The sequence below is a fragment of the Eptatretus burgeri genome, chromosome 8 (genome assembly GCF_056783735.1).
Source record: "Eptatretus burgeri isolate ZD-2024b chromosome 8, Ebu_testis_v1, whole genome shotgun sequence".
In the NCBI taxonomy this organism is placed as follows: Eukaryota; Metazoa; Chordata; class Myxini; order Myxiniformes; family Myxinidae; genus Eptatretus; species Eptatretus burgeri.
The window spans coordinates 28,221,410-28,245,000 of record NC_140968.1 but is presented as its reverse complement, the minus strand read 5'-3'; the positions used below and the strand labels follow the sequence as shown (position 1 = coordinate 28,245,000).

At 37.4% G+C, this 23,591-nt stretch overlaps 1 protein-coding gene across 2 annotated transcripts in view; it reads left to right on the top strand.

Annotated features, from left to right (window-relative positions):
* The window catches only part of LOC147021401 (carbonic anhydrase-related protein 10-like), a 198,684-nt gene that overhangs the window by 167,673 nt on the left and 7,420 nt on the right, over positions 1-23,591 (top strand). For both annotated transcript variants that reach the window (XM_085891320.1, XM_085891319.1), the window contains one exon: positions 8,152-8,306. In XM_085891320.1, the coding sequence (XP_085747446.1) occupies positions 8,152-8,306 (155 nt within the window). The remainder of the gene's footprint in view (positions 1-8,151; positions 8,307-23,591) is intronic.

Here is a 23,591-nt window from a genome sequence, read left to right as displayed (position 1 = left end):
AATGTATAGATTGTGTTTGTACTATTTTCAAATTTTGAATAATTAACGATTTGCACATTTGAGAGGTCGCTTGACTTCTTCACTGAACTTTCCAATCATTGTAACATCTTAATTAACAGTTATTTTCACATCTGATACCATATTTGCATCACGACAATGAATAAAGCATTTTAAACCACGTTTGGTGAAAAATAAACAATTAAAATAAACACTCCTTCAATTTCTACCAACCTCTAATTTTCCTCTTTGCCTCTAACTTGCCACGTGTCATGTCAAAATCTTCCCGCTGAGAGACAAATTCATTGATATGACAATAAAATGGTATGGACGTTTATCCTCGTCACCATGGAATGAATCTGGGGTGTGTTCCATTCCAAAGTTTCTTGTAGAGTGCTTGACAAATGGCTGAAGCACTCAAGCCAGTATTCCATTTCAAACTGATAATAAGGAACGGTTGGCTTGGCAAGCGCTAGCTAGCTACTTGGTAACTGAACACACCCCTGGACATCTTCATTATTTGTTTTGTATACCTTGTCGAGGCTCGTGTGAGAGCTAACACACAACGCACAGCAAGGGGGGCGGGAGTGGGAAGGACAAAAGAGTGGGGAACAGAGACATTAGGAGATCTGTGGAAGGGAGAGGGATGGGACGGGAAACATGGGGAATACAAGATGGACATTACAGGGACTTTCAGGAAGGAAAGCAGGGAATTTGAAGGAGATGGGCTTGGGTGGATTATCGGGGGTAGAAAAGAGTGAGGATTTGGATGGGGGATAATAAGAGGTGGTGGTGAACGGCTGTTTTGAAGGCCTGGAGGGAAGAATGGAATTGAATAGAATGAGAGAGTTTATTCCAAAGGTGATAAAAAAGAGGAATGAAAAAGTGAAGGTGAGCAGTGATTCGTGATTTTGGTAGTTTCACCAGAAGGGGGTTGTTGGCGGACCTTGAGCGCCCTGCGGAAATGTGGTGGGGACAAATCGCAGAGAGAGCAAGGGGGAGAGGCTGGAGAGGAGATGGAAGAAGACAGAAAGACCACCAACCAACCTGCGGTGAGAGAGAGTGAGAGGCCCAAAGACTTGGCCTCATTGCGGGAGATGCCAATGATCCGAAATCCCTTGGTTTCCACAGTGTGAAACCAAGAAAGGTGGGCGGCAGGAGCACCAGCCCAGAGGGGAGAGCAGTACTTCATCAGGCTGCGGACGAAAACTTTGTAAGTGGTCAGGAGCTCAGGTGGGCCGAGGAAGGACTTTGCACGATGGAGGATTCCCAGTCGGCGACTGGCTTTGGAGGCGAGATTTGAAATGTGGCTCTCCCAGGAAAGGTCATGGCAGATAGTGAGACCCAGAAGCTTTAAAGAAAGGACTTCTTCCAGAGTATTGTTGAGAAAGAGGATGGGGGGGGGGGGTTTGGAAACGATCCTTTCGAAGAGACATCGTGAGAGTGTGAGATTTGTCCGGATTGAAAGACATGTTCCACGTGTTGGACCAATTTGTGATTTTACCCAAATCTGCAGTGAGCGAAGAAGCTGCTGCTTGCCGGTCTGAGGGATGACCGATGGTACGGCAGAGGGTGTAGTCATCAGCAAAGAGATATAGAGGATTTTCCAGATAGTTGGAGAGATCATTGATGAAAACCAGAAAAAGAACAGGGTCCAGAACGCTACCTTGAGGAACTCCAGCCTGGACAGGAAGAGGGGATGAAAGAACTCCATTTAGGGCCATACTAAATTTAGGGCCATAAATTTATGGCCATGTTGACTGCGACAGGAGAGGAAGTCTGCAAGCCATGAGTGGAGATGCCCTTGGATACCATGGGAAGATAGTTTGTTGAGCAGGGCAGGGTGCCAGACCGTGTCAAAAGCACGTGATATTTCCAGGGATATGGCTCGGATTTCCTGTCTGGCATTGAGGACCTCCATCCATTGTTGGGAGAGCAGAAGCAGCATATCCAGGGTAGAGTGACCTGGTCTGAAACCAAATTGATGATCGGAAATCAAGCCATTGGAGAAGAGGAAGGATTTAATGTCTGAAGCGATGATGGATTCCATAACCTTGCTGATGATTGGGAGAAGGCTGATTGGTCTGAAGTTGCAGCATACCGTACATACAAAATGCCGACAAAAGAACAGTGTTTTTAAATTAAAGTCTTCAAATATTAATCATGTCTACTTTTGTTGTCTTGAAAACGTACCTTGTTCAGTTTTCAACACGTTATTTTAGTTTTTTTAAATGTACATAAACTCAGAGATCACGTTGAGTGTACGGAATGGACGTGTACATTTCATGTAACTTTAAACAGGGTTCCCACTTATTTTGAGATGTCTTTTTTAAGGACTTTTAAGGGCTAAATCAACCCCTTTTTAAGGACCACATCCTAGAAATTCCAGGGGTAAATTGAGGTGAGTCACCTAGAATTTAACAAAGAGAGTAAGTTTACAAAAAATCTATTTTAATAATGAACATACAGAACACAGCAGGAGCTTATTCAGTCGACAAGGCACAACGCGCCACACAGCCAATTGGCAAATTCACTTCACAGTAACTGTAGAATCAGCCAGGAGCAGTCACAAGTTTCCAGATGGCAGCACTCTCAATGCTAATGTGTTGTTATGTTAAAATGTTATTGTCGGTGCTGCCACCTGCAAAGTTGCAGCAGCTCCTGACTGCTTCTACATTACAGAACAGTCCATTTTGTAAGCTACATGTCATTGTAATATCCAATTAGGACATAGGCAAGGATTTAGCCTTCTCCTCAATTTCTCTTTCTCGAACTTTGAGTTTCCCCCGTTTTTGCTTGGCAGAGTGCCTGAGAGAATTTGATTTTACCAGAAGACTGGCTAGTTTTGCCACCTTTTGCCTCAGCCTCGTCTGCATATTTTTCTGACAATGTGGTCAGACCTTCTATGTTGGTTTCCAACACCTTCTTTCTCTTTTTCAAACCATCCACTTCATCTTCAACCATTTTTCGTTTTCTTTGGATGGCTTCTTGCCCCTTCTTTCTTTTCTCTTCTTCAAGATATTGATGGTATTTATGTCAAGAACTGGAGGCTGAGAATAGCAGTTGCTTTGTGATTTCAACTTTGAGCATTCCACCTACCAGTCCAAAATAATCAATGATCTGCCTCAGTGCCACAAGCATGCCTTCACCCAGGTTGTCCTTCTCTATCTGTCTGTTGAGGGAAAAACCCCTCTCAACAGACGCCTGACCATGGGAAACTAGCAACACTTTACGAACTACCCCCCACAACTTCTCAAACTTCTTGTTTTTACCCACACATTCAGAGAGTAACACATCTACCCTGTCATCTTCAACCTTGAAGTCCTTGAACCTCGACTTCGGTTCACACCCTGCTACATCCTGCAGTAATTCTTTGTAACTCGCAACCAACATATCTACATTATCACCATAAAGTCTGTTCAGAGTCACCAAATTTTCCAACAGCCATTTGAATTTGGACTTTGAGTGTTCTTGATCAGTCACCATCAACCTGGGATCCAGAGAAGCCATATTTCTGGCTAAACTATACTTAAGAGGAGACCTTTCAAAGATTTTGTTGACACATTTCATCACAAATAGCCTACATTCTTCTTTGAACTGAAACACCTGGCGTTCACTGATGCCCTTGGTTCTCAGGAGGGACTTCAGTTCACTTTCAGCCTTGAAACAAACTTCAAACTTTTTGTATTCTACCCTTTCCTTTTCAAGATCCAGCTTTAACAAGTCATATGCAGTAGAAGCATTTTGTAATGCAACTGGCTTAACACACCTCTCTAACAAATTTCTGACAAGTCTCTCAATATCATGAACAAGAAAGGGACCCATTGGCTTGTCTGTTTGGTACAAGGCTAAAAATGGTTCAACTGCACTGGCTACTGGCCTGAAACAAAATATTTAGGATGTGGCTCTTGGACACATTTGTCCTTGTTTAGAATACTAGTGTGAGGAAAATGAAACACCCTTCACCAAATAACAGGAAAATCTGATTTTTATTGACTTTTATTGACTTTTGAACATTTTCCTGAAATTTAAGGACATTTAAGTACTTAAATTGTACAACTCAGAAATGTTGGACTTCTTTGGGTTTTAAGGACACGTACGAACATAGTAAAAGTATACCTGTACATAACTTCTTTAAAGTGTACGTTTGTAGAATAAATATCTCTTGGGAATTTCTCTGGCGGCCTCCTGACTAATTAATTATGTACGCAGTCATTTATAAACAAAGCCGATTTTTGGTGTCTTTAATGTTTATTCACGTCACATGATATGTGAATTATCTGTCTGTCAGTTTGTTTATAAGTCTTGAAAAGTCTGAGAAAACCAAAAGGTTTTTTTTTTTAATTGAAGACCACTATTTTCTTTCCTCTGCATTATGAAAACGTACCTTCATTGGGTGAACAAAACATGCATTACCTCGTTTCCTCTGCATGAGTTGTAATCTGAATGTACCTTTGTTTCCTCAAAACGGTACCTTCATTTAATGATCGAAGATGCGTTGTTCAGTCTTTAAATGTACACCAGATGCCTGTTTGGCCCATTCCAAGGCAAGGCATTTTTGATTTGGGCAAAAAAAAAATGGCGGATTAAGACCTCTACGAGGTGAATGTGGGCTGACCAAGGATAAGCCTGTTTTTTTTTCATGATGAGATGAGTTAATTGTCTTCAAAAGAGGTGTTTAAATTTACTCAAGCACCCAGTTTTCATTCATGCACTCCCTTGGAATTGCCTTTGTATGCATGCAAGGTTTCGGGCCACGAGGTCTCATGGCTTTGGAGTTGTGGAGGAGACACATGGACGCCCCCGCATTGCCAGACTCCTCCCCCACCCTTTCTGCTCCCTTCTCCCACTTCCACCAAAGGGACTTCAACACAGAAAGAGACCAATCGGCCCATCAAGCCTGCACAACGGTTTCCAACCAATGACAGTTTTTGTTTAATAGAGTCAAGGCACGTGGAAGAGCTAGAACACCGAACAGATCAGGACGTAACAGGACAAAATGAACAGTAGGGGGGGGGACACCAACAGTGGAGTTGAAAAACAAGAGGGAGAAAGACAAGCAATGGGGTGGACAAGATGGATACAGAAGGAAAGTTCTTTCACCCCCTCTTCATCCTCTGTATCCCCTCCTCTCTCTTTCTCCATCCCCTCTCCCCCCCTTCCCTCTCTCTTGCCTCCCACTCCCCTCGCTCCCCTCTCACTTCCCCCTCCCTTTCCTCTCCCCACTCCTCTCATGATCACCCCACCCTCTCTCTCTATCTATCTCACCCCTCCCCTCCCTCAATCATACTCTCTCTCTCTCTCTCTCTCTCTCTCTCTCTCTCTCTCTCTCTCTCTCTCTCTCTCTCTCTCTCTCTCTCTCTCTCTCTCTCTCTCTCTCTCTCTCTCTCTCTCTCTCTCTCTCTCTCTCTCTCTCTCTCTCTCTCTCTCTCTCTCTCTCTCTCTCTCTCTCTCTCTCTCTCTGTGTATCTCTCTCTCTCTCTCTCTCTCTCTCTCTCTCTCTCTCTCTCTCTCTCTCTCTCTCTCTCTCTCTCTCTCTCTCTCTCTCTCTCTCTCTCTCTCTCTCTCTCTCTCTCTCTCTCTCTCTCTCTCTCTCACCCCTCCCCCTCCCTCAATATCATTCTCTCTCTTTCTCTCTGCCCCCTCCATCTCCCCCTCCCCCCCCGGAGGAAGGGAGAGTGGAGGTGTAATGACACACAAGTACACTTAATGTGGAAGAAAGTGCCTTCTCAATTACTTTCATTTCAATTTCAGAAAAATATACATAAATCGTTGTTTCTGGCAACACCCAACTTCAGTCGCTCCAGCGGTCGCTGTTTTACTTCGTCTTTTTAATGTTGAATTTCACATTAACGGTACTTGTGTGTCATTATATATATAGTTTGTACATTTTCTGTCAATGTAAGTCTGATTTTGAATATAAAAAAATGCTAATTTAAAAAACAAAAATTTTGATTAATTTTTTCCTTAAAATTGAGATAGCATAAAAACTTGACCCGATTTAGCGAAATTATATACATTTCTAAATTCAGCATGCAAAAAACAGAGGAACCGTTGAGAAAACCTCGACCTCTGAAATGACGCAGACCAGTGTTTTCTGTCGCCGTGTCTGATATGAAATCCTTCTTAACATTTAAAGGGGGAGACACTAAAAAGACCTCACAAAGAACTACTTTCGTAGTCGTCTGCCTGTAACACGGAACGTTATTTACCAGCAGGGGTAACAAGACATAAGGAACAGTCTGTACAACTCATTTTAAAACAAATAAATCACGAATGTGGTGATAAAAATATCCCTGGGATGAGAAATACCTTTAAAATTGTTGGAAATAGCCTGACTGTATGCAGATGAGTTCCTGTTTGATGACCTTTCATGCCACTGGAAATCACTTCAGGTAATCTTCCTGTAACATGATGGAAATGAAGGGTTGACAGGTTATCTCAAAGGTAGCACACCTGGCTTTCAGCTGTCTAGTCCAAGTTCGTTAGCCTATCCAACTATAAACTGTTATCCTGGGGCCTTCATAGGCAGGAAATTGCATCAATGAGGATTCCATTTTTTGGAGGGGATGGTAAACTGGCTATAGGACATTAAATATCCCACACTCCCTTTCGAAAATGGCATGCCATGACGTGCCAGTACCAGTCAGATTCTCAACTCACGAGGCTACGTCCCGCCGGTGGCATTGCGTCAGAATGAGAGTTTTAGTGGAGATTTATTGTTGAGGCTTCAACCTACAATTTGCTTACCTTTTGAGTGATTCTGCTGTCATCGTGTAAGAGGGTTTATCCCCTCGAGTCCAGACAAGTAGTTTGGGCAGCGTTCTGCATTATAATGGAAGAGCCTTTCTGTTGGATTTTCTCACGGTAAGCCGGCCAACAATTGGGACTCCTCCTTCTTGCCAAGTCGTTTCTTGTTGAATGTGAAGTTGGAATTAAAGGCTTTCACCGTTTTGGCAAATCTCACAAAGAAATATTAGCATAGGGTCTGATGTTCTTTCTTCGCAGACAGGTCGGTGGCCTCTCTTTTTTTTTTTTTGTCTACCGTCTATCCTCAGGTCTCGCTTTGTCTGCACTGTCCCAGTGCCCTCCAGGTCACAGATATTCTTTCAACAACCCTCAACTTGTAAAACCCCAAAACTTCTCATTGCTCACCACCACTCCTTTGTTTCTCTTGTCTCTCACTTGTGGAACCCTTTTATGATCCGATGATGGGTTAACCTCCGAAACTTCAGGTTATCCTCGATTCCCACCTCGGTTAGCATACCTCGATCAACCTTCTGCTGATTCGATCGTTCTCCTGTCCACCGATGCGGATCGACACCAGCCTTCACAAACGAGAGTAGTTCTTCGTTGTGCTTCAATCTCCTTCATCGGTCTGTTCGATCCCACATTTCCTTCCAGGGATCCATGTTGGTAGTAAGTACATCATCACATCAGATGATGTTGCATCCTTACCCATGATCGTTTCTATCCTCATTAACCCTCTACATTTATTTTGAGGTTGTTATCCCTCCTTCCCTTTTCTTTCTTCCTCCTGTTCTTTCGTCCCCTTGTCACGTCCACATTGCTCGACTGTTGGTACCTTCCCTTGGACATTCTGTCTTCTCAATCTTCCAGGAGCTTCTGCTTTGTATCCAATAAAAGACAAATTTCAATGTTTTGCTCTTTTAATTGAACTTTGGAAATATGACTACTTTCAAACATCACTCTGATGCTATCAGAATCTCAGTAATAAGAGCATTGATAATGAGATTTTCTTAAAGGTAGGGAGTGCCAGTAAAGAGCATTGCCCATTGGATTTCAAACAAATGACTTGGGAAGCAAACCTGACTTGTCAGCAATCTCGGCCCTCGAGGATAACCCAACGACTTGTACCACAATGGTGATAAACAATGGAAGAGCCGTTGAATTGTTTACTATGGCTGCTTCAGGGCAATTCCTCTCTCATCAATCTGTTCTTGAACCTGGAAATGTGTGATTGGAGAACCAGGGACCTTGTTAGCATCATTAGTGTTTCAGAGTTCCTGGCTTGAGATGCAGATGCGGTGCATTCCAGAATAAGGTGGTTTGATCGGTTTCTTCGGAAACCGTTCAAGAGATATGAGTTATTGGTGTATGTTTAAATGCATAATGCATGTCGATCTGCTGCAGATGATGCGTACTTGCTGAAAGGCTTGTTGCTGGAAGACCTGTACCCAAACACTCGTGGTTACATCACATATGAGGGGTCTCTAACGACCCCACCTTGTTCTGAAACTGTTGCATGGATCATCCTTAACAAGCCCGTGTACATCACTGCTTTGCAGGTGAGGTTATTTATTCAGTAAAAATGAAAACTTATGCTGATGTTTTCTTGCGCATGCAATGAGATCCACCTATGCCTATGAGGGATGAGTAAGTATAAAACGGATACATTTGGCTCGATGGTTTCAATAGCAAACGATTCGTGCCAAAACCAAAGTGATTGATCATTTGATTAATTGTTGTTGCATTGGAAACAATAATTATTGATCAATCCAAAGAGTCACACAAGAGGATACACATGTAGAGCACTGACTTCTAAGCTGTCTAGTTTGCTGGTCAGAATCCTGCCCCAACAATAAACTGTCCCATAGGTGCTTCGTAGGCCAGGTAAGATGTCGCAAAGCCCTCCCCCCCCAATATGTCACAAAGCAAGATGTCCAGCTGTCCAGCCCCCGTCCCTCAGATTGACGTTAATCCAGGTGTCCCATCTCAGCATTACCTGGTGGTTGCTAAATATCTACTACTACTATTACTAATCCGCGTGCCCAGCTATTAAGGGGTACAGCAACCCCCTTTTGGGGTTGACCTTTTTGCACTTCCTTCCCTCAGTACAATAGGAACACAAGGTTTTGGCAAGAATTTGTAATTTGTTCGAGGTGCCAACAATCGCTCACCTAGTCCACACAAAATACACCAGGGGCATCTTTAACGTCCAGCAGCAAATGCCGGTAGACGGGATGCTCGGTCTAACATCCATCCAGGGGATGGTGCACGTTGTGATGCAACCTTCCACCTATGAAGCACCAATCTGAGAGTTTATAATTGGGTCAAGAATCGATCCCAGATTACACAGCTCAAAGGTAAGTGTGCTACCTCCACACCATTGTGTCGGACTGAACGTGTCGTTCACAGCTCTTCTCTTTATCGCGCGCATTGTCAATGTGCATCACGCGTTTCAAATTGTGCTTTCCAGCATTTCCACCATTGCAGAAAACACTGCGACTCAAACCCTGCTGACATTAGGTTCCATCTACCTGAAGGTTGCTTGTTAACACTGAACAAGTTTTTGAAATTGCAAACAATCATTTCCAACAAAGTGTTCTGTCCAGCTCTCATTCTTGCTTTTTTTTCATTATCTTCCACACACTCGTTTTTTCTTCTTCCACATTCTCTCATTGTTGATGTCAAAAGTACAGTATTACAAAAAGGAGGGAAGTTTATGTCTCCATATATTCTTCTTCTTCTTCTTCTTCTTCTTCCTCTTCTTCTTCTTCTTCTTCTTCTTCTTCTTCTTCTTCTTCTTCTTCTTCTTCTTCTTCTTCTTCTTCTTTTTCTTCTTCTTCTTGTTCTTCTTCTTCTTCTTCTTCTTCTTCTTCTTCTTCTTCTTCTTCTTCTTCTTCTTCTTCTTCTTCTTCTTCCTCTTCTTCTTCTTCTTCTTCTTCTTCTTCTTCTTCTTCTAGCATCCACTGATATACTTTTTTTTTAAAAGAAGAACAAGGCGTTCCCAACCAAAAGTAAACTACATCTACTCCGCTAATTTGAGGAATAAGCAAGAGCAGACCCGGTGCCCGTCAAACTTGACGAGATGGACGCCCTGTTGGGCTGTTTGAAGTGAGGAAAGGAGTCCAGTCGACTCCGTCCTTTTCTTTTCATCTCAGTTCTTCTCGTCTTCTTCTTCTCCCCGGATTGAATGATGGCCTTATGTCTTTTGTGTAAATAAGATTTTACAAGAATACGTGTTAGGGTTAAAATCTTCTCTTTTGTGCCTTTTGCTTTTTGACTGTAAATACTCGCTTTTAAGTTAGTGTGTGTGTGTGTGTGTGTGTGTGTGTGTGTGTGTGTGTGTGTGTGTGTGTGTGTGTGTGTGTGTGTGTGTGTGTGTGTGTGTGTGTGTGTAATAAATAATTGTTCATTGTTATTACCTCCACCACCGAACGTGTTTTCACCTCTGTCTTTGTCTGTTTTGCCAAGTATGTTGGTCTGTGTCATTTTTCTGTCTATCTGTCTGTCTGTCCATGTTTATCACACGATTTTTGGCCACAGGTTTCAAGCAATCGTTCTGAAAGTTTTTTTTGTCTGTATGTCGGTGACCGGTCAAGGACAGCAATGCTTAATTTTGTTGAAGATCCGAATCCAGATCCGAATCCAACAGGGCGTCCGGGGGAGGCGGTTCTTCTGACCACGTGCTTGTCAAAGTGGACATCTCTCTGGCTGTTATTAGAGAACCACCTCAGCGCCGTCGAGTCTGGAATTTCACTCAAGCCGACTGGCAGGGTCTCCAAGCAGCCATAAAACTTCTAGACTGGTCTCCCATCACTACCTTCGCCAACATCAACTCATCCTCAGAATTCTTTCAAAGAAACTTGCTCTCCCTTATACGCAGATTTATCCCCTCTCATTTTCAGTTGTCCTACCCTTCCTCCACCTCATGGTTCACTGAAGCTTGTGGCGAGGCAGTTGTCCTGAAACAACTTGCCTTTGCCTCATGGAAAGCAAACCCAACTGAGGGTCATCTCAGTTCCTTCCATAAAGTTCGGAACAAGTGTGTATCTACCCTCAGGAGAGCCAGAAAACAACATCTTTCTAATCTCAAGTCTAATCTTTCAAACCTCTCTCCCTCCTCAAAATCCTGGTGGCATCCAATCAAATCTGTTTCTGGTGTATGTTCCCACTCCATCCCCTCCCTTACCTCAAATGGCCGCACTGCTGAAACCGCACATGAAAAGCTGAATGCCTAAACTCGGTGTTTGCAGCTAAATCTTGTGTCCTAAACCCATCACTTTCTCGACCTACCTTACCCAGTCGCACCCAACTGTCCCTGGCTCTGTGTCCTTTTCTCCTGACAAGGTGGAGAGCTTGCTGTCAAACCTCGACTCAGATTCTGCAACCGGTCCAGACGGCATCAGCCCATGTGTCCTCAAAGCCTGCTCTTCTGCTCTTGCTCACCCTCTCTCTGCTCTATTCACCCTCTCATTTGCTCAAGGTCATCTGCCATCTGCTTGGAAATCAGCTAACATTACTGCCCTGCATAAAAAGGTGCAAAATCAGATCCCTGCAACTACAGACCAATCAGCCTTCTCCCAATCTTCAGCAAGGTTATGGAATCCATCATCGCTTCAGACATTTTATCCTTCCCTCCAATGGCTTGATTTCCGATCATCAATTTGGTTTCAGACCAGGTCACTCTACCCTGAATATGCGGCTTCTGCTCTCCCAACAATGGATGGAGGTCCTCAATGCCAGACAGGAAATCTGAGCCATATCCCTGGACATATCACATGCTTTTGACACGGTCTGGCACCCTGGCCTGCTCACCAAACTATCTTCCCATGGTATCCAAGGCCATCTCCACTCATGGCTCGCAGACTTCCTCTCCTGTCGCAGTCAACGTGTGGCCCTAAATGGAGTTCTTTCATCCCCTCTTCCTGTCCAGGCTGGAGTTCCTCAAGGTAGCGTTCTAGGCCCTGTTCTTTTTCTGGTTTTCATCAATGATCTCTCCGACTCTCGGGAAAATCCTCTATATCTCTTTGCTGATGACTCCACCCTCTGCCGTACCTTCAGTCATCCCTCAGACAGGCAAGCAGCAGCTTCTTTCCTCACTGCAGATCTGGATGAAATCACAAACTGGTCCAACACGTGGAACATGTCTTTCAATCCGGACAAATCTCACACTATCACTATGTGTCTCTGAAAGAACTGTTTAGAAAACACCTCCATCCACTTTCTCAACAATCCTCTGGAAGAAGTCCTTCCTTTCAAGCTTCTGAGTCTCACTATCTGCCATGACCTTTCCTGGGAAAGCCACATTTCAAACCTCGCCTCCAAAGCCAGTCACTGACTGGGAATCCTCCGTCGTGCAAAGACCTTCCTCGGCCCACCTGAGCTCCTGACCACATACAAAGCTTTCGTCCGCAGTCTGATGGAGTACTGCTCTCCCCTCTGGCCTGGTGCTCCTGCCTCCCACCTTTCTCGGCTTTATGCTGTGGAAACCAAGGCATTTCGGATCATTGGCCTCTCCCGCAATGAGGCTGAGTCTTTGGGCCTTTCTCTCTCTCACGGCATGCTGGTCGGTGGTCTTTCTCTCTTCTACAGTCTCCTCTCCAGCCTCGCCCCCCCCCCCCCCCACTGCTCTCTCTGCGATTTGTCCCCACCACATTTCCGCAGGGCGCTCAAAGTCCACCAACAACCCCCTTCTGGTAAAACTACCAAAATCACGAATCACTGCTCACCTTCACTCTTTCATTCCTCTTTTTCCCCACCTTTGGAATAAACTCCCTCACTCTATTCAATCCCATTCTTCCCTCCAGGCCTTTAAAACAGCTGTTCACCACCACCTCTTATCATTCCCCATCCAAATCCTCGATCTTTTCTCGCCCCGACAATCCACCCAAGTGGATTCAATCCTCCTTCAAATTCCAATCCTCCTTCAAATCCAATCCTCCTTCAAATTCCCTGCTTTCCTTCCTGAATGTCCCTGTAATGTCCATCTTTTATTCCCCATGTTCCCCGCCCCATCCCTCTCCCTTCCACAGATCTCCTAATGTCTTTGTTCCCCAATCTTTTGTCCTTCCCACTCCTGCCCCTCTTGTCTCATCCCCCCCTCCCCTTGCTGTGCGTTGTGTGTTAGCTCTCACACGAGCCTCGACAAGGTATACAAAAAAAAATGATCCCAAATGTTTTTTATGGTCTGTTCTTGCTCACTTACATCCTCCACAATGGAAACCTGAAAGGGTTGAACATTATAAGAAATACGAGAATACATTAAATGTTAAAGATTTAAAGTTTCCAATAACATTGAGAGATATTCCTAAATTTGAGAAAATGAATAATCTATCTGTTAATGTATATGGATTAATGGATACAAACAAAGTTCAGATATTAAAAATATCAAACAACTATAAAAATGATGAAACACACACTGACCTTCTCAACTTTACTTCAAAGGAAAAATCACGTTATGCTTTCATCAAAAATTTATCAAGATTAACCAAATCACAACTATACAAGAGAAAATGTAAAACGTATCCTTGTAAGAGATGTCTCAACTCCTTTCACACAAAAGAACGATTACATCAACATTCGAAATATTGTAGTAATCATAAATCAACCATAATCAATTTACCAAAAGCAGGTTCAAACATATCATTCAAAGATTTTAACAAATCTATAAAACATCCGTTTGTGATCTATGCTGATTTTGAAAGTGTCCTTGAAAAGATAGATACTGTTTCTCCAAATCCAAATAAATCATACATAAATAAATATCAAAAACATACTCCTTGTGGTTTCTGTTATTATATCAAATCATCTGTTGGTGATGAATACATTAAGTTAGAACTTTATAGAGGAGAAGATGCCTCAGAGGAGTTTGCAAGACTATTGGAAAAAGACTGCATAAGACGAAGAGAAATAATGGTTAAAACCGATAAACCAATGTTATTAACAAAGGGAGAGAAAAGGTAATTTATAAAGAACAGTATCTGTCATATTTGTGAGGAGAAAATTGAGGGAGAGGTCAAAGTTCGGGATCATTGTCATCTTACTGGAAAATATAGAGGTTCAGCTCATTCCCGTTGTAATCTAAATTACAAGCCCCCAAACTTTATTCCTGTCTTTCTTCACAACAACACTCACTGTGACACACATCTATTTATAAGTGAACTTTCAAAGACATCTGGAGATATTTCTGCCATTCCTAACACAGATCAAAAATACATCTCATTCACCAAAACAATTCATACATCCTCCATAACCCGTATCAGATTTCTTGACGCATACAAGTTTATGGAAGTCCATTTTCTAACTTAGCATCAAATATTAAAAACTTACCGAATCTTAAATTACATTTCTCAAATCAAGAAGAGATTGATCTCTTATCACAAAAGGGAATATATCCGTATTGACTACATGGATTCATTTGAGAAGTTCAAAGAAATACAACTTCCTTCAAGGGAAAGTTTCTATAGCAAGTTGAATAAAACTCATATTTCCGATAGAGATTATACACAAGCTAAAAGGTTTGGGAGAAGTTTAATATAAAGAATCTTGGAGAATATCATGATTTGTATCTTAAAACTGATGTATTGTTATTGGCTGATGTGTTTGAAACTTTTAGAACAGTCTGTCATAATAAAAATTATTTTGGATTTCACCCCACTCACCACTATTACACTTTTACACTGCCCACATTTCACCACTATTTACACTATTTCACCACTATTACACTGCCCCAGGTTTGGCTTGGAGTGCTACGTTAAAAATGACAAAACAGAATTTGGAATTAATCAGTGATATAGATATGCTTTTAATGATATAAAAGGCTAAAAGCAGAGGAATATCTCAAGTATGTTCCAAGAGATATGCTAAAGCAAATAAGAAATATCTTCCTGATTATAATAAGAATGAGGACAACTCTTACCTGATGTATTATGATGCAAACAATTTGTATGGGTGGGCTATGTCTCAATCTTTACCTTATATAAAACTTAAATGGGTTAAAGAAAAACATTATGAAAAAGTTTTACAAGACTTTGTTGTCTCCTCTCAAAAATAATTGGATGAAGCTGAAGTTGGATATTATTTTGAGGTTGATTTAAAATATCCAGAAGAACTTCATCACAAACATAAAGACCGACCTTTTGCCCCTGATAAAGAAAGTTCAACAAAAGAATGGTTAAGTGATTACCAACAGTCATTTAATATAAAAGGTAAATCTCCAGAAAAACTACTTACTACATTAAATGATAAAGAAAGTTATGTTTTACATCAAAGGAACTTGAGACAATATTTATCTGCTGGGTTGAGAGTGAGGAAAATTCATAGGATTTTGAAATTTAAACAAAGTCTTTGGTTAAAGAAGTATATTGATTTTGATACAAAAAGTAGAACAGAAGCAAAAACAGATTTTGAGAAGGACTTTTATAAATTAATGAATAATGCTGTATTTGGAAAGACTGGAAAATGTTAGGAATCGACAAAACATAAGACTTGCTACATCTTGGAAACAGGCTTCAAAGTTAATTAATAGACCAAGTTTTGAACGAGGGGAGGTGTTTTCAGAGAACTTTTGTGCTATTCATTTTAAAAAAGAGAATATTTAAATGGATAAACCTATTTATATGGGAACATCAATTCTTGACTTGTCAGTCGTTAATGTATGACTATTACTATAATAATTGAAAATCTAAGTATAAGGATAATGTGTCATTGTTTTATATGGATACAGATAGTTTTATATTCGAAATTAAGACAAGTGATGTATATGAGGATATTATTGAGAATATTGATATATATGATACCATTAATTATAAGTCAGGTGATGTGTTGTTTTTATCAAATAATAAAAAGGTTGTTGGTAAGTTTAAAGATGAATTGGGTGGGAAGGTCATGAGTGAATTTATAGGATTGAAATCAAAGTCTTATGCTTTTACGTATATTGATAATAATAACATTGAAAGGTGTGATAAGAAGCTAAAGGGAATAAAGAAAAATATAATCAAGGAAACAATAAACTTTAAACATTATTACAACTGTTTAACCTTAAAGAAGGAAGAATACAGAAAAATGAATACAATAAGAAGTTATAAGCATCAATTATATACAGAAGAGATAAATAAGAAAGCATTAGGAGCTTTTGATGATAAAAGATATATTTTAGAGAATGGAATCAGTAGTCTCCCTTATGGTTATAAGTATAAGTGTTAATATATTCGGTTGGGAGTTTTAACAGGCTACCGCCGTCTTTTTACTGATTTATAAATGATCGAACCAAGCAATAACCAAACCAAAGAGTGGAGATGTAACCAGCCTTGGTATTTAAATGGGAAACATAAAGAATGTGAGAAATATCAAATAAGTCTGATTGAAGAAATAACCGGGGTAAAAGTAGATAAAACAAATAAGCGAATAAATTTAATTACAAATAAGTTGGAGGATGTAAAGAAAAAAAAATTATCCTTGAATGGACTGAAAACTTTGAGGGTTATCAATTGAACAATAGAAAAACAATTTATTAAAATCTCAAAATGATATGTGGCTCAGGAGGTGGTAAAACAAGAGCATTAAGAGAAGTTTATCATTTCATTTCTGCTCAGCAAAGACACTTAAGTAGGGTGAATATACTGATTCTGGCTCACTTTTCCCCATGTAAATGAATGGGGGATAGTCAGCGATTCATTTTTTTTTCCCTAAAAAATAAACCCCCTTTTTATCCCAAGGTATATTTATTTGTCTCCCCTTTTAACCTGGGGACACTTTTTTTTCAAATAACCCATGCAATAAGATAAAGATTTGTTCAAGTAGTAAAGTGGTAATGTCATTTGTTGAAGGTGATTCTGAAGAAATATCGGAAACGTCTAAACCTCGGGACACTCTTTATCAAATAACCGATGCATATTGTTTAGCTCACTCATTGAACCTATAAAGATTTGTTCATTCTCAAATTCCTTCAATAGTTTAATTTTCTTTGCACAATAATACCCATCTAAAATATTGAAAAACAAAAGATTTGAATATTTATATTTTTTAAGATACCCCTTTTGTGCCATTACGAAATGATAAACTTCTCTTAATGCTCTTGTTTGACCACCGCCTGAGCCACATATCATTTTGAGATTATAGTAAATTGTTTTTTCATTGTTCAATTGATAACCATCAAAGTTTTCAGTCCATTCAAGGATATTCATTTTTTTTCTTTACATCCTCTAACTTACTAGTTTTTAAATTGATTCGCTTATTTGTTTTATTTACCTTTGTTTGAGTTATTTTTTCATTAAGACTTATTTGATATTTTTCACATTCATTATGTTTTCCATTTATATACCAAGACTGAGATTTTCTCCACTCTTTAGTTTGATTAATACTTGGTTTGACCATTTATATATTGTGAAAAAACACGGCCGTAGCCTTTAAAAAACCCTAACCCATCTTCCCATCGTTAAAACACAATCTATTTTATACACTCTATCATACAATATCCATATGGAACACAATCTATTCCATTATCTAAAATAAATCTCTTATCATCAAAGGCTCCTAATGCCTTTTTATTTACTTCTTCACTATATATGTTATGTTTATAACTTCTTATTGTATTCATTTTCCTATATTCTTCTTTCTTATTCATCAAACAATTATAATAATTTCTAAAGGTTATTGATTTCTTTATTACATATTTCTTTATTCCCTTTAACTTCTTATCAATCTGATCACCACACTTATAAGCATATGCCTTTGCTCTCAATCCAATAAACTCACTCATTACTTTTCCACCCAACTCATCCTGAAACTTACCAATAACCTTTTCATTCTTTTTGGAAAATAACTCAATCTTCTTGCTGAAATTACTTGTATCATATACTCCAATATTTTTCTTCATATCTTTATAAACATCATCAGTTTTTATATCTAGGATAAAACTATCAGTGTCCATATACAACAATGAAACATTTTCACCATACTCTTTCTTTAAGTCATTATACAAATAATCATACATCAATATCTTTGATAAATCAAGAACTGCTGTTCCAATATAAATTGGTTTATCCATTACAATACTTTCCTTTTTCATATGAATTGCAGAAAAGTTCTCTGAAAAAACCTCTTCTCTCTCAAAACTTGGTTTATTTATCAATCTCGAAGCTTCTTTCCAAGATGTTGCGAATCTAATGTTTTACCTGTTTCTAACATTTTCCATCATCTTTCCAAATACAGCATTATTCATTAATTTATAAAAGTCCCCTTCAAATTTTACTTTTGTATTTGCTCTCATATCTGTATTGAATTGAATATACTTTTTCACCCAAGGACTTTGTTTAAATTTTAAAACTCTATGAATTTTAGCTACTCTCAATCCTTCTCTCAAAAACTGTTTTAAGCTTCTCTGATGCAAAACATATCCCTCTTTATCATAGAATGTTGTTAATAACTTTTCTGTTGATTTGCCTTTAATATTAAAACTTTTATGATAATCACTGAACCATTCTTTCTTTGGGGTTTCTTTCTCACATGCAAAAGGAAGGTCTTTATGCTTATTATGAAGATCACTCGGGTACCTCAAATCAACTTCAAAATAATAACCTTCTTCTTCGTCATTCAATTCCTCTTGAGAAGAAATAACAATATTCATCAAAGCCTTTTCATAATCCTTTTCTTCCACCCTCTCTAATTTACCATAAGGCAGAGATTGAGACATTGCCCATCCATACAAATTATTAGCATCAAAATACATCAAATAATTACTATGTTTTTCACTATCATAATTTGGAAGATATTTATTATTTGCTTTAGCATATCTTTTTGAACATACTTGTGATATTCCACCTCTCTTGGACTTTTCAATCATCAAAAGCATATCAACATCACTGATTAAATCTATATCTTGTTTTGTCATTTTCAACATTGCACTCCAAGCTAAACCAGGAGCTGTGAAATAGTGGGCAGGATCTAATCCATAACAATTTTTATTATGACAGAGTGATCTAAAAGCTTCAAACACATCAGCTAACAATAAAACATCTGTTTTTAGATATAAATCATGATATTCTCCAAGGTTCTTTATCTTCAATATTTTCCATATTTCTTGTGTGTGTTTATATTCCTTATCACTTATCTCTTCTTCATAAAGGTTATTATAGAAACTTTCTTTTGAAGGAAGTTGTGTTTCTTTAAATCTCATAAATGAATCCATATAACCATAAGGATAAATTCCCTTACTTGTAAGAATTTTCTCTTTACTTTGAATTTCATTCCTTGTTTGAATTTCCTCTCTCGTGAGAATTCCTTCTTTAATCAGAATTTCATCTTTAATCAGAATTTCCTCTTTAGTTAGAATTTCATTCATTGTTCGAATTTTCTTTATAATTAGAATTTCATCTTCAGTTAGAATTTCTTCATTAATTTCCTCATTAATTCGAATTTCCTCTTTACTTTGAATTCTGTCTTTAATATGAATTTCCTCTTTAGTGAGAATTTCCTCTTTTGGAAAGAATGACTTAAGATTTGGAAAAGAGTCCGTGGAGCTTAGATTTGATGCGAGGTAGGCTAGTGGTGTTCCCATAAACTTGTAAGAATCCAGAAACCTAATACAAGTTAAAGGTTTTGTGAATATCATTTTTGTAAATGAAATATACTTTTGACTTGTGTTTGTTATGGCAGAAATATTCCCTGGTGTTTTTGAAAATTCATTTATAAATAGATGTGTATCATAGTTGGTGCTGTTGTGAAGAAAGACTGGAATAAAAGAAGGTAATTTATAATTAAGATTACAACAGGAATGAGCGGGACCTCTATATTTACCAGTAAGATGACAATGATCCCTAACTTTAGACTCCTTAATTTCCCCCTCACAAATATGACAGATATTGTTCTTTCTAAATTCTAATTTTTCTTCTTTGGTTAATTTCATCGGTTCATTTGTTTCTTTCATTAATTTAGTGAGTCTTATACAATCCTTTTCTAATCGTTTTACAAACTCTTGTGAAGCTTTTTTTCCACTATAATGTTCAAGTTTGTTATACTTTTCTCCAACAGATGATTTGATATAATAACAGAAACCACAAGGAATATGTTTTTGATATTTATTTGTATATGATTCTTTTGGATTAGGAGAAGCAGTATTTATCTTTTTAAGGATACACTCAAAATCAGCATATATCACAAATGGGTGCATGATAGATTTATTATAATCTTCAAAAGAAATATTTTCACCAGGTTGAGGCATTGTAATTACAGCTGATTTATGATTACTACAATGTTTTGAATGTTGTTGTAATCGTTCTTTTGTATGAAATGAATTAAGACATCGCTTACAAGGATATATTTTGTTTGCTGTTCTGAATACCTGAGAAGAGATTAATCTTGATAAATTATTGATGTATGTGTAATGTGAATTCTTTCCAACACTAAAATATAAAAGATCAATGTGTGTTTCTTCATTTTTATAGTTGTTTGAAATTTTTAATATTTGAACTTTGTTTGTATCCATTAATCCATATACATTAATAGAAAGATTATTCTTTTTCTCAAATTTAGGAATATCTGTTAGTGCCATTGGGAATTTAAAATCTTTAATGTCCAAGGTATTCTCATATTTCATATATTGTTTGACTCTTTTCTGAATTACATTTTGGTGGATGAAAGTGAGCAAGAACAGACCAGAGAAAACATTTATTATCATTGTTCTTAATATTAACAACTGCCTTCTTTAGTTTTATTTCTTTTGGTAATTCAATATAAGAAGAAGCTTTAAGAAGGTTTGATTTTAGAATGTGTATATCTAAAAAGACGATTTTTTAAAATATTGAATCCACTTCCTACCACTGTATTATCAACATCCTCCTCTTGTTTTGATAGTTCTTCATAAACCCCACTATTCAAAAAATCTTGAAATGATGTTATAAAATGAAGATCTGTTCTCATATAAGGAGTTTGTTCTTCATCTTGTCTTTTCATATTCATTTTAACTCCCATAGAAAACTTTAACGTTTTCATTTCTTTTAATGTCTTTTTAATAACTTTTTCAACATCAGGTTTCACTATTTCAATTGATTCAGCTATTGATGATGGACCGGGTTCTCCAAATTGAAAAATCCTTATTTTTATATGCCCTTTAAATGCCCCATCAGTGTTTTCAATATAATACTCTCCCTTTTCTTTAAACTCATTTTTCTTGTGTTTTTATGATTGAAGATGTCTATTATAACTTCCCTTCAAAACATCCTTTGAACAGATATCACAATGTTTTCTTTCCAACTCAAGAGGAGATATTTTATGAAATAGATGAAATGTGTGTTTATTGGTTCGGAGGTGTTTTCTATAATGTTTATATTTGTGATTACAAACATCGCAGTATGTTGTATTCACCATATTTATATAATAAATCTTTGCTTAAACTAAAATTTTCTTGATGAAAATTTCGTTTGTTTTACAGGTGAATCTGTGCTTAAAACCATTTTATCCTCAAACTTTTTCACTTAATAAATACAATGTTTCAAGACACAAAAGACAAGTTTCAAACAATCTCTTCATTTGTTAAAGATACTGAGAAATATGTCAATGATGTAAAATTGAACAAAGATAAATATAACAACTATTGGATAAAAACAATTATGGTGGATATGATGAGTTCGTCAATTTCCTTCAGTGGAAGGGCTTTTATTATACCTGGTAGAACTAACAAAAGTTTCTCCTCTCCTTCTGGTAATATATTCAAAACTAGAAAAAGCAATGAAACAAGAAAAAGTATCAAAAAACAAAAACCTTATGGATGAAGCTTTAGAAAGAAAAGATAAGACCATCTGTAATATGCAAGGAGAAATTTGTATTTTTTCAACAACCCTAAAGATGTAAATCCTGATGAAATAAAGGATGTTAATATATCAGGTGAAATGATATTTCGTTCAATAGTAGTTAACGATCATTTTAAAATTACCTTTAATATAAAAAATGTTGTCGTTGAATCTGGTAATGACAAAAAGTATATTGATATCGATGGTAATATTATTAAATATGAGTCAATATACAACGGAAAGTATAGATGAATTTCAGTTTAAGTAAAGTTTTACTTTATAAATATGCTAGACTTTCCTGATTCTCCATATGACAAATTTGAGAATTGTCCTGCGTGTGAAAGACGGGGATTAAACACAGAGTCAAAAGCCTATAAACAATGTATATTCTGTGATTATCTTCTAATTAATGATAATCAAAAATATAAAAAGGAAAATAATTCTTTTAGATTTACACCAAAAATGAATTACTTTACAAGATTGATTAGAGAAATGAATGTAAAGTATGAGGGTGATAACACACCTTTCCTTACAAGGGAAGAAACTGAACGTATTAGAGAAATGTTCAAAGGATTGTTGTTATATATTATTCATGGATGTGATTTTCAGGGAAATATCAACACAAGATATTGCATAAATAAAATAATGGATTATCTTGAAATTAAACCTGAACTTAGGATAAAATATAGAGTTTCTAAAAAAGCCAATAATAAATTAAATAACCTGTTTTCCAAATATATAAATGAATGATTTTTTACCCATTTGGGAAAATAAGATAAAATTTAACAACCATAAAAATCTCCCAAATTCATTAAGATGTCTCATAGTTGGTTCAAGTGGATGTGGAAAAACCGGCATACTTTTAAAGATGATCCTCACTCCCAACTTTTTAGATTATGATAATTTAATAATTTTCACAAAGTCGAGTTTTCAACCAGAGTATCAACTACTCTCACAAGGTTTTAATGCTGGTCTTCAAAAAGAAGATATAATCGGTTTATTTAAACTTCAAAAAAACCTAAATGATTATAACATTGAAGATATAATTCAACTATTTTGTGATACACAGAGATGTAAAAAGAAATCAAATCCGATAACTTGTATTCTTCGTGATAATACGGATGATATACCATCTCCCCAAGATTTGGATAAATCAAAAAAGAACCTCGTTATCTTTGATGATTGTGTTAATGAGAGAAACCAAACGGTAATGGGAAGCTACTACACAAGAGGGAGACATTCTTCTTGTAATTGTATTTATCTTAATCAATCGTACTTTCAACTTCCTCGTCCTTCCATCAGAAACAAGGCTAATACTTTTATTTTATTCAAGTTAAGTTCAATAGATATCAATAATTTTTGAAGAGATAATTGTTCTACATTATGTAGTAAAAAGAAATTTGAGGATTACATGAAGCACACGACTGAAAAATATAAATATATTGTTGTGAAACAAGATGAGATATTAAGGGATATATTTTTTGTTTTATAAACAATTACATATATAAATGACAACTATTATTATAAATCTTGTGGGTAAATCTGCTTCTGGAAAAAAAAAAAACTTTCATAAATCAAGGTTCTTGTGTAGTACAAATGAGAATATTGTAAATTTACTTGAAAAACACCCCGTGATACGCATTGTATCAACAACAACTAGAGCAATAAGACCTGGAGAAGTAAAAGGTGAAGATTATCACTATATTTCAGTGGAGGAACATATGCGATTGAGGAATGAAGGTCAAATATTTGAGGAGGTTTCTCTTGGTACAACAAAATATTCACATTGTAAGAGTGAGTTAAGGAAACTAAAATCTGGTGGTCTTGGGATATTAGAAACTAATCCAGAAAGAACGAGACAAATTATTAAACATCTGATCGGAGTGAAGATTTTATCATTCGGTTTTGATGTTGATGAAGAAACTCAATGCAAACATATGAAAAGCAGAGATGCAAGTATTAGTGAAGAAGAAATTACAACTCGCATTAATGTTAATAAACAATTTGATGAAATATTTAAAGAAAAGGATTTATTTGAACACATCTACTTGAATGATGAAG